The 19,705-nt window shown below is 43.9% G+C and overlaps 1 protein-coding gene across 1 annotated transcript in view; it reads right to left on the bottom strand.

Annotated features, from left to right (window-relative positions):
* Positions 1-19,705, bottom strand: part of LOC130274357 (fibrocystin-L-like) — a 352,807-nt gene that overhangs the window by 207,055 nt on the left and 126,047 nt on the right. Inside the window, exons 6-12 of the mRNA XM_056522609.1 lie at positions 18,322-18,442; positions 18,063-18,120; positions 16,477-16,570; positions 14,742-14,795; positions 14,488-14,561; positions 6,437-6,479; positions 1,531-1,601 (exon numbers count right to left, since the gene is read on the bottom strand). Coding sequence (XP_056378584.1) covers positions 1,531-1,601; positions 6,437-6,479; positions 14,488-14,561; positions 14,742-14,795; positions 16,477-16,570; positions 18,063-18,120; positions 18,322-18,442 — 515 coding nt within the window. The remainder of the gene's footprint in view (positions 1-1,530; positions 1,602-6,436; positions 6,480-14,487; positions 14,562-14,741; positions 14,796-16,476; positions 16,571-18,062; positions 18,121-18,321; positions 18,443-19,705) is intronic.

Below are 19,705 nucleotides of genomic sequence, written 5' to 3'. Positions count from 1 at the left end.
AGGCAGCACATAAGATTCCCCCAAATTAGGCAGCACATAGTTAGATCCCCCCTTTAGGAAGCACATAGATTCCCCCATGTTAGGCAGCACATAGTTAGAGCTCACCTTCAGGCAGCACATAAGATTCCCCGATATTAGGCAGCACATAGTTAGAGCCCCCTTGAGGCAGCACATAAGATTCCCCCATGTTAGGCAGCACATAGTTAGAGCTCCCCTTTAGGCAGCACATAAGATTCCCCCATATTAGGCAGCACATAGTTAGAGCCCCCCTTGAGGCAGCACATAGTGGGATTTGAACCAAAGGCCCCAGTGCTGCAAGACACAAGGACTGATATTTCAGCCCTAAAAAAACTGTAGGAGTTAGTTGCTAGAAGGAACTTAAGTTTTATGCTCGAGTACCCCTTTTAACCAGTGGTTCCCGTCCCAACCAGGGTGCCTCCAGCTGTTGCAAGACACAAGGACTGATATTTGATCCCTAAAAAGGGCTTTTTAAGGTGCTGTCCTTAAAGCAAATGTTAGCCTAGTGCTTTAGTGCTAGACCCTGAATACAACACCTAGCAGCAACCTAGCTATCGCTTTCCCTATACAACAGGAGCAGCTTCACTTTCCCTCCTATCTCTGACCCTGCAGAACGATGAATGAGGTTAAAATGGCCTCCGTGCAGAAGGTAGGAGGGTCTGGAAGGGAGGGACTGCTGCTGATTGGGTGAAATGTGTCTGCTGACTCTGACTCACAGGGTCAAAGTTGACCGCAATGTTAAAGTATAAGGCGCGAATCGAACTTCACATATGTTCGCGACATCTCTACCCATTAATGGTAGTTTTCTCTTGCTATTCTTAGAGGTATAGAGGTGTGTTATCAGTGTAGAGCTAGTTCTGGAAATCAAATCTGCTAACAGTTTGTCAAATATGGGCTGTCCAAAAGAAAAAAAAGAGGAGAGGACCTAGGAATGAGCCCTGGGGAACCATAACAAGAAGGGGGAGAGGAGGAGAAGTAGAGCCAGCAATGAACACAGAAAGAGCAGTTAGATACCTTAAAGGGGTACTCTTGTAACTGGTGGAGAAAGTTAAACAGATTTGTAAATTATTGCTATTAAAAAAATCCTAATCCTTTCAGTACTTATCCACTGCTCTGTGCTACAGAGGAAGTTGAGTAGTTCTTTTCAGTCTGACCACAGTGCTCTCTGCTGAAACCTCTGTCCATTTCAGGAACTGTCCAGAGCAGGATAGGTTTGCAATGGGGATTTCCTCCAACTCTAAACAGTTCCTGACATGGACAGAGGTTTCAGCAGAGAGCACTGTGGTCAGACTGAAAAGAACAACTCAACTTCCTCTGGAGCATACAGCAGCTGATAAGTACTGGAAGGATCAAGATTTTTAAATAGAAGTAATTTATAAATCTGCTTAACTTTCTGGAACCAGTTGATTTAAAAAAAATAGTTTCCACCGGATCGTAGAATAATGAGAAGGGTTGGTGATCTAGAGTGTCAAAGGGTACAGAGATATTCAGAAGAATAAATAAATTCATTACCTGCATACGTCTGGTACATGGCAAGTTTATTCACAGAAGAAACAAAATATGTGGACACGCCTGGTAAACTCCTGAAACAAAGGAAGACCCGATAGTTACAATTTTATTGCAAGACAAGAGATTCCTATTATGATGCATATCTTTCTTTACTAGCTCAAAACAGCAGCAAAAGAGCAAAACAGAAGAAAAACTTTTCAGGTGTTAACAAGTATGCAGTTAGGTACAGATCCTCCAATCAGCATGCAGCAGAGGTGATATAAGGAGTTTATGTCTCCTTATTTGTGTAGCCATATTAGTCCAGTGATGCAGATGGAAATCAAAAAATGTTGCAGTATCTGTAATACCTTTTTTATTCGTTTTAATTGTACTAACAGAATTTTGTAGAGACAAGCTTTCAGGATTCCTCCCTTTATCAATTGATAAAGGGAGGAATCCCGAGAGCTTGTCTCTACAAAATTCTGTTAGTCCAATAAAAAAGGTATTACAATATACTGCAACATTTTTTGATTTGCATATATATGTGTGTGTGTTTGTGTATTTATAGTTTTCTCCCCTATTGTTTCCTCCCTCTATTGGTTTTTCTCCTCACTGCTTGTATTCACATACTTTTTCTATAGTTTTTGTCTCCTTTCTTTTTTCCTTCCATAGCTTTTCCGCGCTCCCTGGTCTTTCTGTCTCTGCTGTATCTTGTCCTCTCGTCAGGTCTGGTGAGACTTCCTCCCTCATGATATGAAAGACCATATTAGGAGTTTAATTGATAAGTCTGTGGCTAAATCGGTTCAATCTGCTGTTCAACTGGCAATGGGTGCCATGCAAGAATCTATTAGTAAATCTGTGGTAATGGCCATTGCTCAGGCTTCTTCCAAAAATGTAAAAAAAAAAAACATCCCTCTACCCTGTCCAACGTGTTCTGGTCGATGGCTAAAGGCCTCAAACAATCGGGAAAATGTTCCCAAAAAAGACACTTTTGCTTAACTGATACCTGTACCCCAAAGAGGGTGGCCATGTCTAATGAGGAGCAGGTCATTATAATTGATACACCTTTTAAAGGCAACTTAACTAAAGGTGTTCATGACGTGCACCACAGACCCTCGAGAAAAAAATTAAACGGGATATTAAAGCTTCAAATAGGCTTAAACCAGATTCATACAACACCTCCTCCAGTCAGGATTCCTCAGAGGAATCCAAAACTCATGCTTTCACAGACTCTGAATATGAGGATGTTTCAGACCTAGAGGAGGATACCCAAATGGTTACCGACAAGTTGGAGACGGTCATCCTTGACAGCAAGAGTAAACTTTTCTTAGATCCTTAACACATTAAGCACCCACTCTCAGAGGAATGGATTCCCCATCCTCAGATCTCAAAATTCTTATGTGCCTGGCTCAGGAAGCCGATGGATAAATTGGCTAGGAACAATCTTAAAGCTGAATACCCTAGACCAACTTTTCCAAACAAGGCATCTCAAACCCCAGAAATAGATCCAATCCTGGTGAAATACCTAAAAAAATCTGGGAAAAATCCCAAAAAGGGCATTGACAGATCATTCAAATTTCAAATACCAATCGATCCAGTTCATCAACCATATCTTCAATTTTTATGGACAAGTAAAAAATGACAGTTCACAAGTCTTCCGTTTGGACTATCCTCAGCTCCATGGCGTTTTACAAAACTGCTAAAACCAGTGGTAGCTACTCTTCGAAGTCGTGGGGTTCGTCTAATAATCTATCTAGATGATATACTCATCATGGCTCAGACTTCCTTCTCTAATTCAGTTCCACACACAATAGACTCTGTCTTTACTTACGGATCTGAGATTCTTGATAAATCTCAAGAAATCCATAATAACCCCTTCAAAAGAGATTGAATTACTGGGTTTTATGATAAACACCCATTTTCCATATTCCCTAAGTCTTCCACCCAGGAAATCGAAATTGATCCGGAAAGATATTTGGATGGTACTAAATAAACAATTATTAGCTCTAAGAACCATTGCATGTATTGTAGATCTTTTATCTGCCTCAATCCCAGCAATCTTCACGGCCCCTCTCCATTACAGGGCCCTTCAACGTCTCAAGGCTCAACATCTGAGAGACTGCCTTGGGGAATTCAGACGAAACAGCCCTAACTCCAGACACCAGAGAAGAACTACTATAGTGGTTTTACCACATTCAAGAATGGAACAGGAAAGTTATCTGCTTCATATGTACACTGCTCAAAAAAATAAAGGGAACACTTAAACAACACAATATTGCTCCAAGCCAATCACATTTATGTAAAATCACACTGTCCACTCCGGAAGCAACACTGGTTGATAATCAATTTCACATGCTGGTGTGCAGATGGAACAGACAACAGGTGGAAATTATAGGCAATTAGCAGGACACCGCCAATAAATGAGTGGTTCTGCAGGTGGTGACCATAGACCACTTCTCAGTTCCTATGCTTCCGGGCTGATGTTTTGGTCACTTTTGAATGCTGGTGGCGCTTTCACTCTAGTGGTAGCATGAGACAGAGTCTACAACCAAGTGGCTCAGGTTGTGCAGCTCATCCAGGATGGCACATCAATGCGAGCTGTGGCAAGAAGATTTGCTGTGTCTGTCAGCGCAGTGTCACGAGCATGGAGGCGCTACCAGGAGACAGGTCAGTACATTAGGAGACGGGGCGGAGGCCGTAGGAGGGCAATAACCCAGTAGCAGGACCACTACTTCCGCCTTTGTGCAAGGAGGAGCAGGAGGACCACTGCCAGAGCCCTGCAAAATGACCTCCAGCAGGCCACAAATGTGCATGTGTCCACTCAAACGGTCAGAAACAGACTCCATGAGGGTGGTATGAGGGTCCGACGTCCACAGGTAGGGGTTGAGCTTACAGCCCAACACCGTGCAGGTTTGGCACTTGCCAGAGAACACCAAGATTGGCAAATTCGCCACTGGTGCCCTGTGCTCTTGATAGATGAAAGCAGGTTCACACTGAGCATATGTGACAGACGTGACAGAGTCTGGAGACGCCGGGGAGAACGTTCTGCTGCCTGCAAAATCCTCCAGCATGACCAGTTCGGCGGTGGGTCAGTAATGATATGGCATTTCTTTTGGGGGCCACACAGCCCTCCATGTGCTTGCCAGTGGTAGCCTGACTGCCATTAGGTGCTGAGATGAGATCCTCAGACCCCTTGTGAGACCATATGCTTGTACGGTTGGCCCTGGGTTCCTCCTAATGCAAGACAATGCTAGACCTCATGTGGCTGGAGTGTGTCAGCAGTTCCTGCAAGAGGAAGGCATTGATGCTATGGACTGGCCCGCCCATTCCCAAGACCTGAATCCGATTGAGCACATCTGGGACATCATGTCTCGCTCCATCCACCAATGCCACGTTGCACCACAGACTGTCCAGGAGTTGGCGGAGGCTTTAGTCCAGGTCTGAGAGGACATCCCTCAGGAGACCATCCGCCACCTTATCAGGAGCATGCCCGGGCATTGAACGGAGGTCATACGGGCACGTGGAGGCCACACACTACTGAGCCTCATTTTGACTTGTTTTAAGGACATTACATCAAAGTTGGATCAGCCTGTCGTGGGGTTTTCCCACTTTGACTTTGAGTGTGACTCCATATCCAGACCTTCATGGGTTGATAAATTTGATATCCATTGATCATTTTTGTGTGATTTTGTTGTCAGCACATTCAACTATGTAAAGACGAAAGTATTTCATATGATTAGTTCATTCATTCAGATCTAGGATGTGTTATCTTTGTGTTCCCTTTATTTTTTTTTGAGCAGTGTATATATATTTTTGCTTTACCCTTATCCAGTTTTATGCTTAAGCTTTAAACTGGAATTGTAATAGGAGTCTCTTGTCTTAAAATAAAATTTTGGATTTTCCTAGCTTTTAGTGACAGAAAATATGGATTCTATTAAAGACAAGAGGCGAGTATTATCCCATTCTAGTACTCAACTCTAAAATTGGCTTTGTCTCCTCTTTTCTCTCTGCAGTCTGAAAGAACTTCTCATTGGAAAGTTCCTCCATACTATTGTTCTACTTACCGTTCTTCCATATTCCAAGTCTGACTTTGCTATCATCTTCAAGTCAACTCACACCAAAGAAAGAGGGCTTTGAAGAGACATACACTCCTTATATCCCCTCTGCTGCACGCTGATTAGAGGATCTGTACCTAAAAAGTTTTTTTTTGGCTTTCTGTTAACTCTTTTGCTGTTGTTTTGAGCTTGTAAAGAAAGATGTGCATTATAATGCTCGCCTCTTGTCTTTAATTAAATCCATATTTTCCATCACTAAAAGCTAGGAAAATCCAAAATTGTATGCAACATTGTTTAGCATAATAAAGATGACTTTCATAAGGACTTCTGGATCCAGTTGTTTAAAATATAAGTACATGGTGAGGCCCAAGATAGAGAAGTTGCACATATTAACCGGGTTTCAGGTCATGCTATGCTCCCCCCCTCCCCCCCCTCTGGCCCTGTACTAGGCATTAAACCTATACTAGTGCTGCCTGACGAATCCCTGGCACACTTATCTGTCCACTTTTACTAGTCTTGCATTTTTCCTTAAGCAATCACATTTCTTATTTGAACTCAGTCTGATACCAGGGGTACTACAAGCCTAGGTGGCTTTGTGAGGCACAAAGTAAAATGGTTTATTCTCCTGCCCAAATTGAAAATGAGAAAGTGAAGATATGCAAGGTCGAACATGCAGATGCACGTGGGCCCAGTAGATATAGGGGGCACTACCTCCTTAAAAGCAGCTTTTAGTGTCTATTAGACTGCATGAAGGGGCTGTCCGAATGAGTGATATTACTGGTGGATTAAAAAAGAAGTATAAGATGGCCCAGTAATGAGATGTTGGAGAGCATGACTATTTTGCTTACTATTTATTCATCCAGACACGTACTTACCTTCCAAAATAACTGTCAAGGATGAAACTGATATTGAGATGTCCTATGGGAAAAGAAGCAATACAATAAATAAGGCACATCCTGTCAAAATATAACTTGATGTTTCCTTTAGCTCCCGAAATAATCCTTATCCTCCGCCACTGTAGTGCCACCAGCAGAACTGCAGCAGCAGGGGATCACATATGGATTCTTTTATATTTGAAAGCACCTGGAGCTTTTAAAAAAAAAAAAAAAAAAACTTTTACCCCCCAAAAATCTCTTTAAGCTGGCCATACACCTTTACATTTTTAAAGCAGTCATTCATGTATTTAGAATAAAGATAGAGGTGGGGCAAATAATCAAAGGATCAGGCAGTTGAAATCCAGTATGCCTGATCCCTTTTCTCCTCCAACATCCCCTGTCGGGGGTAGAGTCAGGAGACCACGTACACATCAGTATATAACAGTTTCTGATAAAATTGTGTGTTTATATTAGGAGCATCACTTTTTCTGGCCATTTTATGACTTGTTTATGTCATTTTTCACCAGTTTTCCCTCTTCAGACTGCATCTCTAATCTTCACTTTTCCCTGAGCTAGTGGGTAAAGACCAACTGCTATGATGTCTCTCATACGCTGCACACCCACAAAAGAGGGATCCTGCCCCATCTATATCACACCTGCAAAAACAGCATGTAGGATAATACTGAACAGTACTGATCAGTGTAAGCTGTGAATCCAGCACTGAGGTGACATATAACACCACAGGTGTCGCCACAAGTATGGACAGACAGCTGTCTTTGATTCTTCAGAGAGGAGGCAGTGATTTCTTTTTTACTGCCCCTGACTTCCCAATCACTGAATACACAGTGTTTAACCACTTGGGGACGCAGGGCACATGGGTACGCCCCTGTTCCCAAGTCCTTAAGGACTCAGGGCGTAAACTGCAGACCACGGCGCAAAAAATTAGCCCTCCTGCATCCCTGTATGCATAAGAATAAAAAAGTTATAGGGGGTCAGAAAATGACAATTTTAAAAATACTAATTTTGGTGCATGTAGTTAAAAAAAAATTTAAGTAGTAAAATAAAATAAAACCTACATAAATTTGGTATCCTTGTAACCAAGCAACAAACAAGCCCTTATATGGGTCTGTAGGTGCAAAATTGAATGCATAATGATTTTTAAAGGGGAGGAGAAAAAATGAAAGTTAAAAAAACGAAAATAGTTTTGAGTCCTTAAGTGTTAATATGCACCATGTATACAGTTCTGGGTGTTGCCATAATGCTTCTCCTGTGGCAGTAATATGATCCAGTGTATCTGCTAAGCTGCTAGGTCCTAACAGACAAAGGAGTATATTTTCTCTATATTTTCCCTGCATTTCTCTAAGGAGTGTATTTCCCGTGTAACTGGAGATAATATTCCAGTCTCAGTTACAACAAAATCAGAAATAAATAAAAAATAAAAATAAATGTACTGTTACAATATATGATATTTCATGATATTATGGAGGGTATGATTTGTAAAATAAAAAAATTAATAAAAAAACAAACCTTAAAAGAATGTAAATAAAATACTGTGCTAAAAATACTGACCAAAATACTAAATAAAATACTGTGTGGTAACCCAACCTAATCGCCCGAACCACTGCTCCACCCCTATATATAGTTTATTTATAAAATTACCAGAACAAAAACAAGAAAAAGTATTTTACCTATACTTTGTGTTTAAAAAAACTGAAAAATACATTTTTTTTAAAAATTACTGTCACGATGCCGGCTGGCAGGTGGTGGATCCTCTGTGCCAGAGAGGGATTGGCGTGGACCGTGCTAGAGGATCGGTTCTAAGTCACTACTGGTTTTCACCAGAGCCCGCCGCAAAGCGGGATGGTCTTGCTGCGGCGGTAGTGACCAGGTCGTATCCCCTAGCAACGGCTCAACCTCTCTGGCTGCTGAAGATAGGCGCGGTACAAGGGAGTAGACAGAAGCAAGGTCGGACGTAGCAGAAGGTCGGGGCAGGCAGCAAGGATCGTAGTCAGGGGCAACGGCAGAAGGTCTGGAATCACAGGCAAGGAACACACAAGGAACGCTTTCACTGGCACTAGGGCAACAAGATCCGGCGAGGGAGTGAAGGGGAAGTGAGGTGATATAGGGAAGTGCACAGGTGTAAACACTAATTGGAACCACTGCACCAATCAGCGGTGCAGTGGCCCTTTAAATCGCAAAGACCCGGCGCGCGCGCGCCCTAGGGAGCGGGGCCGCGCGCGCCGGGACAGAACTGACGGGGAGCGAGTCAGGTACGGGAGCCGGGGTGCGCATCGCGAGCGGGCGCTACCCGCATCGCGAATCGCATCCCGGCCGGAGGTGGTAACGCAGCGCCCCGGGTCCGTGGAACCGACCGGGGCGCTGCAGTGAGGGAAGTGTAGCGAGCGCTCCGGGGAGGAGCGGGGACCCGGAGCGCTCGGCGTAACAGTACCCCCCCCCTTGGGTCTCCCCCTCTTCTTGGGGCCTGAGAACCTGAGGATCAGACTTTTGTCCAGGATATTGTCCTCAGGTTCCCAGGACCTCTCTTCTGGACCACAACCCTCCCAATCCACTAAAAAAAAAGTTTTTCCTCTGACTTTTTTAGAGGCCAAGATTTCTTTGACAGAGAAGATGTCCGAGGAGCCGGAAACAGGAGTGGGAGGAACAGATTTAGGAGAAAAACGGTTGAGGATGAGAGGTTTAAGAAGAGAGACGTGAAAGGCATTAGGGATACGAAGAGAAGGAGGAAGAAGAAGTTTGTAAGAGACAGGATTAATTTGAGACAAAACTTTAAAAGGACCAAGATAGCGTGGTCCCAACTTATAGCTCGGGACACGGAAACGGACATATTTAGCGGAGAGCCATACCTTGTCTCCAGGGGAAAAAATGGGAGGAGCTCTTCTTTTCTTATCTGCGAATCTCTTCATGCGAGAAGAAGCCTGTAAGAGAGAATTTTGGGTCTCTTTCCATATGGTGGAAAGATCACGAGAAATTTCATCCACAGCGGGCAGACCAGAGGGCAAGGGGGTAGGGAGGGGGGGAAGAGGGTGACGGCCGTACACCACGAAAAACGGAGATTTGGAGGAAGATTCAGAGATTCTGAAATTATACGAGAATTCGGCCCAAGGTAGAAGATCTGCCCAGTCATCCTGGCGGGAGGAAACAAAATGTCGTAAATAGTCACCCAAGATCTGGTTAATTCTCTCTACTTGTCCATTGGATTGAGGATGGTATGCAGAAGAAAAATTTAATTTAATCTTGAGTTGTTTACAGAGAGCCCTCCAGAATTTAGACACAAATTGGACGCCTCTATCCGAGACGATCTGTGTAGGCAACCCGTGAAGACGAAAAATGTGTACAAAAAATTGTTTAGCCAACTGAGGCGCTGAAGGAAGACCAGGAAGAGGGATGAAATGTGCCATTTTGGAGAATCGATCAACGACCACCCAAATAACAGTGTTGCCATGGGATGGGGGTAAGTCAGTAATAAAATCCATACCAATCAGAGACCAAGGTTGTTCGGGGACAGGTAGAGGATGAAGAAAACCAGCGGGCTTCTGGCGAGGAGTCTTATCCCGGGCACAGATAGTGCAGGCTCGCACAAAGTCCACCACATCAGTCTCTAGAGTCGGCCACCAATAGAAGCGAGAGATGAGTTGCACAGATTTCTTAATGCCCGCATGACCTGCGAGATGGGAGGAGTGACCCCATTTGAGGATCCCAAGGCGTTGGCGTGGAGAAACAAAGGTCTTTCCTGGAGGAGTTTGTCTGATGGAGGCTGGAGAAGTGGAAATCAGGCAGTCAGGAGGAATGATGTGTTGAGGAGAGAGTTCAATTTCAGAGGCATCTGAGGAACGAGAGAGAGCATCGGCCCTAATGTTCTTATCAGCAGGCCGAAAGTGAATTTCAAAATTAAATCGGGCAAAGAACAGAGACCACCTGGCCTGACGAGGATTCAGCCGTTGGGCAGACTGGAGGTAGGAGAGGTTCTTGTGATCGGTGTAAATAATAACTGGAAATCTTGATCCCTCCAGCAGATGCCTCCATTCCTCAAGTGCTAATTTAATGGCTAGAAGCTCTCGATCCCCGATGGAGTAGTTCCTCTCCGCCGGAGAGAAGGTCCTGGAAAAAAAACCACAAGTAACAGCATGCCCGGAAGAGTTTTTTTGTAGAAGGACAGCTCCAGCTCCCACTGAGGAGGCATCAACCTCCAATAGGAAGGGTTTAGATGGGTCAGGTCTGGAGAGCACGGGAGCCGAAGAAAAGGCAGACTTGAGTCGTTTAAAGGCGTCTTCCGCTTGAGGAGGCCAAGACTTGGGATCGGCATTTTTTTTTGTTAAAGCCACAATAGGAGCCACAATGGTAGAAAAATGTGGAATAAATTGCCTGTAATAATTGGCGAACCCCAAAAAACGTTGGATGGCACGGAGTCCGGAGGGGCGTGGCCAATCTAAGACGGCAGAGAGTTTATCTGGGTCCATTTGTAGTCCCTGGCCAGAGACCAAGTATCCTAGAAAAGGAAGAGATTGGCATTCAAACAGACATTTCTCTATTTTGGCATAGAGTTGATTATCACGAAGTCTCTGAAGAACCATACGGACATGCTGGCGGTGTTCTTCAAGATTGGCAGAAAAAATCAGGATATCGTCCAGATATACAACAACACAGGAGTATAGGAGATCACGAAAAATTTCATTAACAAAGTCTTGGAAGACGGCAGGGGCGTTGCATAGACCAAAGGGCATGACCAGATACTCAAAGTGTCCATCTCTGGTGTTAAATGCCGTTTTCCATTCATCCCCCTCTCTGATGCGGATGAGATTATAAGCACCTCTTAAGTCCAGTTTGGTAAAAATATGGGCACCTTGGAGACGATCAAAGAGTTCAGAGATGAGGGGTAGGGGGTAGCGGTTCTTAACCGTGATTTTATTAAGACCGCGGTAGTCAATGCAAGGACGTAGAGAGCCATCTTTTTTGGACACAAAGAAAAATCCGGCTCCGGCAGGAGAGGAGGATTTACGGATAAAGCCCTTTTTTAAATTTTCTTGGACGTATTCAGACATGGCAAGAGTCTCTGGGACGGACAGAGGATAGATTCTGCCCCGGGGTGGAGTAGTGCCCGGGAGGAGGTCAATGGGACAATCATAAGGCCTGTGAGGAGGTAGAGTCTCAGCTTGTTTTTTGCAAAAAACGTCCGCAAAGTCCATATAGGCCTTAGGGAGACCGGTTACATGAGGAAGCACAGGGACACGGCAAGGTTTACTGGGAACCGGTTTTAAGCAGTCCTTGGAACAAGAGGGCCCCCAACTCTTGATCTCCCCAGTGGACCAATCCAGGATTGGGGAATGGAGTTGAAGCCAGGGAAGTCCAAGAAGGATTTCAGAAGTGCAATTGGGGAGGACCAACAGTTCAATCCTCTCGTGATGAGATCCGATGCGCATTAGAAGGGGCTCCGTGCGGAAACGTATAGTACAGTCCAATCTTTCATTGTTTACACAATTGATGTAGAGGGGTCTGGCGAGACTGGTCACCGGGATGTTGAACCTGTTGACGAGAGAGGCCAAGATAAAATTTCCTGCAGATCCAGAGTCCAAGAAGGCCACAGCAGAGAAGGAGAAGGCAGAGGCAGACATCCGCACAGGCACAGTAAGACGTGGAGAAGCAGAGTAGACATCAAGGACTGTCTCACCTTTGTGCGGAGTCAGCGGACGTCTTTCCAGGCGGGGAGGACGGATAGGACAATCCTTCAGGAAGTGTTCGGTACTAGCACAGTACAGGCAGAGATTCTCCATGCGGCGTCGTGTCCTCTCTTGGGGTGTCAGGCGAGACCGGTCGACCTGCATAGCCTCCACGGCGGGAGGCACAGGAACAGGTTGCAGGGGACCAGAGGAGAGAGGAGCCGGGGAGAAGAAACGCCTCGTGCGAACAGAGTCCATATCCTGGCGGAGCTCCTGACGCCGTTCGGAAAAACGCATGTCAATGCGAGTGGCAAGATGGATGAGTTCATGTAGGTTAGCAGGGATTTCTCGTGCGGCCAGAACATCTTTAATGTTGCTGGATAGGCCTTTTTTAAAGGTCGCGCAGAGTGCCTCATTATTCCAGGATAATTCTGAAGCAAGGGTACGGAACTGTACGGCATACTCGCCAACGGAAGAATTACCCTGGACCAGGTTCAACAGGGCAGTCTCAGCAGAAGAGGCTCGGGCAGGTTCCTCAAAGACACTTCGAATTTCCGAGAAGAAGGAGTGTACAGAGGCAGTGACGGGGTCATTGCGGTCCCAGAGCGGTGTGGCCCAAGCCAGGGCTTTTCCAGACAGCAGGCTGACTACGAAAGCCACCTTAGACCTTTCAGTGGGGAACTGGTCCGACATCATCTCCAAGTGTAATGAACATTGGGAAAGAAAGCCACGGCAAAACTTAGAGTCCCCATCAAATTTATCCGGCAAGGATAGTCGTATTCCAGAAGCGGCCACTCGCTGCGGAGGAGGTACAGGAGCTGGCGGAGGAGATGATTGCTGGAGCTGTGGTAGTAACTGTTGTAGCATAACAGTCAGTTGAGACAGCTGTTGGCCTTGTTGCGCAATCTGTTGTGACTGCTGGGCGACCACCGTGGTGAGGTCAGCGACAACTGGCAGAGGAACTTCAGCGGGATCCATGGCCGGATCTACTGTCACGATGCCGGCTGGCAGGTGGTGGATCCTCTGTGCCAGAGAGGGATTGGCGTGGACCGTGCTAGAGGATCGGTTCTAAGTCACTACTGGTTTTCACCAGAGCCCGCCGCAAAGCGGGATGGTCTTGCTGCGGCGGTAGTGACCAGGTCGTATCCCCTAGCAACGGCTCAACCTCTCTGGCTGCTGAAGATAGGCGCGGTACAAGGGAGTAGACAGAAGCAAGGTCGGACGTAGCAGAAGGTCGGGGCAGGCAGCAAGGATCGTAGTCAGGGGCAACGGCAGAAGGTCTGGAATCACAGGCAAGGAACACACAAGGAACGCTTTCACTGGCACTAGGGCAACAAGATCCGGCGAGGGAGTGAAGGGGAAGTGAGGTGATATAGGGAAGTGCACAGGTGTAAACACTAATTGGAACCACTGCACCAATCAGCGGTGCAGTGGCCCTTTAAATCGCAAAGACCCGGCGCGCGCGCGCCCTAGGGAGCGGGGCCGCGCGCGCCGGGACAGAACTGACGGGGAGCGAGTCAGGTACGGGAGCCGGGGTGCGCATCGCGAGCGGGCGCTACCCGCATCGCGAATCGCATCCCGGCCGGAGGTGGTAACGCAGCGCCCCGGGTCCGTGGAACCGACCGGGGCGCTGCAGTGAGGGAAGTGTAGCGAGCGCTCCGGGGAGGAGCGGGGACCCGGAGCGCTCGGCGTAACAATTACTTTTTTAGTCTAATGGTGCGTTCACACGGAGTAATTCAAGAGGAATTTACTTGAGTAATTCATCTTGAATTCTCCGCTCCAAATTAATGCACATCCCCTCTGCCCATTGACTTTAATGTTTTTTCCGCTGTCCTGTTCACACTGCGGAAATTCTGCTAGCGGATTTCCGACTCTGAAGAGCATGTTCATTCTACAAGCGGAATCCGCTAGCACAAATCAACAGAAGTCAATGGTAAAAAAAAATTCCGCCCGACATTGTTTTCGCGTGGAATTCACGCGCAATTTGTGCGGAGTTCGTGCGGAATTTGCGCAGAAATGGCTGAAAAACCCTTCACTTCTTTCTCCCCCATTTCTGCACGCAATTCCGCATGCAATTCCATGCAAATTATGCGCAAATTGCGCACAAATTGCCCGCGAATTTTGCGCAAAAATAAAATTATTTTTTCCGCCCGTAAATTTTTTGCCGTGAATTACTCTTGATTTATTCCGTGTGAACGCACCCCAATAGTACAAAATTTGTCATCATTTACATATTAAAATTTACAGTAACCAGGAGGATTCACAGGGTAATATTGGGGCCCTGTGTTTTTCGTCAGACCAATGAACATAATGATCCAGTACCGCAAGAAAAAAAAATCAGGCTCTACATTGATCAAATATAAATGTCCAGCTTACCGATATATGTCCCGGTATTGTGGCAGATCATGTGACCATAACTACTGTATTCATAGTCTAGCGCCAACCCATACCTATGAATAGATACAAAAGATTTTTATGTATGCAGCTAGTGTCCTTTAGTGTCTACACAAATAATAAATAGAACATAATAAGTAGAAATAGTAAAGTGTAAATTAGCAAATCACTGAATTATTTCTAGATTTTAAATCAGTACTGTGTTCATACAAGATAGTGTGTTAAACACAACTTACAATTTATCCGAATTAGGTACGAGCAGGTTACATGGCATTCCTCCAGCATAAGCCCTGTGAAATGTAACAGAAAATCATTATAAAAAGAATCAAATATGCATTGTGCATTTTATGGAGTTATTGATCTACATTTGTTTCCTAAGGTTTTCCAAGAACAAATTCATAATAGTGACTAAAGATCTGCTCCTCACTTTCTCCAAGAGCTGCTGTGGTGTGCTATGGTGCCAAAAAGAAAGTATTCACAGATCCTTCTTGTTTTGTTGAGAAAAACCTTATCTGAAAGAATATACCCTTACATTTTCTTCAAAAGTGTCCTTGTCATTGGGGAAAAAAAAAAAACTTTTGACATGTCGTAGGGACAAGTTTTGATTGGTCGTGGCCTTCCACCGAGGAGAATGAGCAGGGATAAGACCGTAGCAGTGCACTATAATCCCCAGCTTTCAGTGATCTTTGTCTTGCCGCTCCATTATGAGTCTATGGGTAACGAGACAAAGTTCTCTGAGAGCCGAGGATTAAAGCACACTGCCACGCTCTTCTCCCTGCTCGGTCTCCTGCACTGAAACCCCAAATAATCAAAACTTGTCCCTATGACATTTCAAAAGTTTTTTTTAAAGTGATAGTGCCCATTTAAATCCTTCTCCTAAACTGGTACCTTTAAATAACACTGGCTGGGTTCACACATATATGGCAATCACATTCTTTGATCATGTGCAACCACTCCAGAGGGCAACTATGCTGCATGGTCCATTATGCTGTGCCCCATTTTAGCCCGGGGACGCTAATGGCATGCCGGATGTAACAGATCTTGTTTATTGCTTCATGTGTTCCCATTCAAAATGACTCCAGATCTCCTGTCCTGAAAAATTGTATTGCCACCAATGTCATTCACCTATTTTGTAAGTCTAATGAAGAATAATTGGAATTGGGAGTTGAAGTTTTGAAACAGCTGGAAAGCAACAAGTAAGAGACTAGAGTTGAGCAAATGTACAATAAGGCTTTGTTCACATAATGGAATTTCTGTGTGGAATCCTGCAATAGAATTCTGCATGGACATTCCACAGCAGCAGAGTCCCATTGATATCAATGGGATTCTGCTGCGCTGTGCAGATATGTCTGCTGCGAAAATCTAGATTATGGAGTCCGGCAGAAAGAATAGGCATGTCTATTCTTTCTGCGTAGTCGGCACTGAAATACATTGCTGTCTATAAGACAAGCAGAACATGCTGGCGCTCTGCTGTTGGGGCAATGATCGCACAGAAATATTTCATCCAGACATTGTCCATGTGAACATAGCCTTAGAGTCACTGAACTCAAATCTAATAATTCAACCATTGATTCATTTAGTCTTGTAAAAGTTGTTCTTCTTTCCCAATGTTCCGGTTCCCTGGAGAGACCTAGAAGGAGACTCTGGGCAGTCTTTTTCCATACTTCTCTGGGAATTGAAACAAATTAATGGTCATTAGATTAATGAAACAAATTAATGGTCATTAGATTAATGAAACAAATTAATGGTCATTAGATTAATGAAACAAATTAATGGTCATTGGTCATTCAGTAGATTTAGGTGTAGTGAATCTTTCTGCAGATTCTCTTAATTCTGTAACAGACAATTGTTATATTTACAATTTGCATTATTATTTTGCATTCTAAATCTTTAATATCCAGGTTGCTCAGAGGTAATATTGCTCAATGCACATTATTGTTGCAAATCTTGTGAAAGCAGTAAAGGATTTACCTGAGGACCCTGGCATTATATCCATTAGAACTTGGCGCAGAATTACTGCCATAGACATCAGTGAGAATCCTGCCTGTGATTGTGATCAGAGAACCTGAAAAATCAAACCATTAATATGCATAGATATTGAGGATCTACTCAATAAGTTGTAAGAAAATTGCATTTTAATTAATGGAATCTTGTCAAAACTGCAGCTTCGTTTACCCTTCATTGATGGGGTTGTCTCTTTTTTTTTTGCACTTTTGTTTTTGTTTTTTCCACGTCTTCTAAAAGCCATAACACTTAAAATACACCTACAGACCCATATAAGAGCTTATTTTTTGCACTACCAATTATACTTTGCAATGACAATCAAAATAGAAAACAAGTGGCACCGCTACCCAAATGACAATATCCACAATAGGTAAGAGGCTTTCAATAAATGTCTCCCGTTATAGTTGAACAAAACCAGGTGGTGCTCACGCAAAGACAATCAGTCCCTGAGGGCTTGAAAAAGCACAAGCTCGGCGCAAAACATTGTCACCCCGCATCTCCAAAGTCTCCCCTGCCTCGTAACATCTGCCACCTGCCAGTGTCATCCCGGAGCATTGTAGGTCACCAAGACTTAGGTCTTCATAATCAAGCTGCAAGTACTTCCCAATGGGTGCTCCATTTTTGTACTCTTTATCGTTATTGCTATTCTTTGTAATGACATCACTCATTTTATCACCAAATCAACATTTTTTTTGAAGCAAAAAAAAGCCATTTTGCAACTTTTGGGGGCTTTTGTTTCTAAATGTTATCTAAATACTGTAGGTCCACAAAATTAACAACTTTATAGAGGTTTTGTGTTATTACGTTTAAAAAATTATAACTTTTTGTACAAAAAATGAGTATGCTTAAAATTGTCCTATTCTGACCCCTATAACTCTTTGATTTTTCCATATAATGGGATGTATGAGGACTCATTTTTTGCATCATCATGTTTTTTTTATCAGTACCATGTTTGTTTTGATAGGACTTTTTGATCGCTTTTTATTCATGTTTTTCTGATATACGAAGTGACCAAAAATCTGCATTTTGGACTTTGGTATTTTTTAAGTGTACGTCATTGACTGTGTCGTTTAATTACCATGACATTTTAACATTTTAGGCATTTACGTATATCTTAATGATTACATTTTTTTACATAATTTTATACAGGTACGCCTGATGTTCTTAAAGTGTTAAAAAACATATTTCAACATAATCTAATTCTAATTATAGGTTGGCATTCCCCATATAGGTGCTTCATTTATTAGCCAGAACTGTGATGAACTGTGTAATGCTTGATTTAAACTGTGGTGGCGCTGCAGAGGATTTGAACATTTTGGGATGAGTTTATTATCCTTGTATGCCAGTTTTCTGCCCAGTGTATTTATCAAATCTTATGCCAGTAATTGGCATACGCATTTATGACATTTAGTCCTTGTTATTACACTTTTTTATGACATTCCAAACATATGCTGATTTATCAAAAACAGGAATGAATCCTAAATGATTAAAATATTCTAATATATAACCATGTGAAAATCAGAAAGACAAAAACATTTTTTTGCCATAGATACCTGGAGGTCCAGACAACGGTGTTATACTGTTAATCTGTGGAGTGGACCACTGTAGTATCTGAAATTAGATGAGATCATATTAACCTTCTTTATCATTTAAAGGGACACTTCACTACTACTAAATGTATCCCCTATTTGTCAACTGGACATCCCTTAAAAGAGTTAAAAGCTAAATAGAATTGAGGGCTAGTGCTCTGCCATTAATGGCATGTATGTAAATAAAATGAAGAAAACCGTAATAACAAACTGTGTTACATACCTGTATCCCACATATCCACACCCACCACCAGTACTGGGAGTAATCACCACAGTGGTTTTTTAACTCCACAGGAACACCATCAACGCTCACTCTCACTGTGTATTGATCTTCTGGCATGGGTCTGAAACACAGATTTTGTTTTCCTTATTTTTAATTCCATGACCTTGCCTATAAATATGGAACAACTGCAAATAAAAAGCCCTTTAGTGAAAATTAAAACATTTACCGTTCTCGTTTCTGTCAGGTATAGTGCAGACATACATATATCTACACAGAAGTAGTGCAGCCCAAGGCTTAGGGCCTGTCACAAGTGATCATAGAGCAGCATGGATGTAAAACATAGAAAATGTCTTTCACATTCTATTGACTAAATTATGTGATGTCTACTGTTCAGCTCAGGTGGATTTTGTCTGTGTGTGTTTTGTATGGTAACTGAAAAAGATTTGTCTTAAATTTAATGCCATATCATATTAGGGTTGGATACAACCCTAGTAAATTTGGCTTAAATCGATCAAGCAGAAGGGGATGACTGCCCTTCCTATTTTATAGATAGTACATTATCAGTATGTCTAAAATGCAGTTTAAAGGTGCTCCAGCATTTTACTTCTTATCCCATATCCGGACAATAAGGGTTAAGCTTCTTATCACAGGGGGTCCCACCGCTAAGACCCCCCGTGATCTTCACACGGTGCACTCGGTTCTCTTCGTACTTGGAGCAAGGTTGACATGCCCCCTTCAGATATTTCTATGGGAGAGCCACATGAGTACAGTGTTTGTGTATCTCCACCACTTACATAGGGGATGCATGGAGGGATGGAGGGAACTTGTCCACCCCCCCCCACTCGTCCATGCGAAGAGCTGCGGCGCTGTGCTGCGGGGCCCCAGCAGTCAGACACTGTGCAATCTGGTGCTTATTCATTATGTTAGGGTATAGTAAGTAAAATGCTGGAGTATCACTTAAAAGGGAAACTGACTTCAGGATCACCTGCACAAACCTTAATAAACAGGTATAGTGTGGGTAGTCTGCTTTTAAATGCTCTATACCGGGTTCTGATCCATTCAGGCAGTCCTGAGATATTTTTCCCATTGCTGGTATGTTAATGTTAGCTCTGTGCAATGGAGGCGGGCTCCCGCGCTTTCAGCAAGCTGTTTCCAGTTCCCTTAGTCAGCTGCCCCCTAACATGGACCACTCTTGCGGTAGCCATCTGGTGTCCCCCTGCAGCTGAAGTCCATCTTCCTCATTCTCAAGGGGAAAGGGTGAAAACCAGGGAAATACTTAACTTCTGTTCCTAAGTTCTGTCCAAAGTCAACACCTGTTGAGGTGTGGAGCGGGTCCACACCTGTTGGGACGTTACCGAATGGATGGGTCTCTATTGGACCTATT

The sequence above is a fragment of the Hyla sarda genome, chromosome 5 (genome assembly GCF_029499605.1).
Source record: "Hyla sarda isolate aHylSar1 chromosome 5, aHylSar1.hap1, whole genome shotgun sequence".
Classification (NCBI taxonomy): Eukaryota; Metazoa; Chordata; class Amphibia; order Anura; family Hylidae; genus Hyla; species Hyla sarda.
The sequence above is the reverse complement of the archived record's forward strand: the minus strand, read 5'-3'. Positions and strand labels throughout refer to the sequence as shown.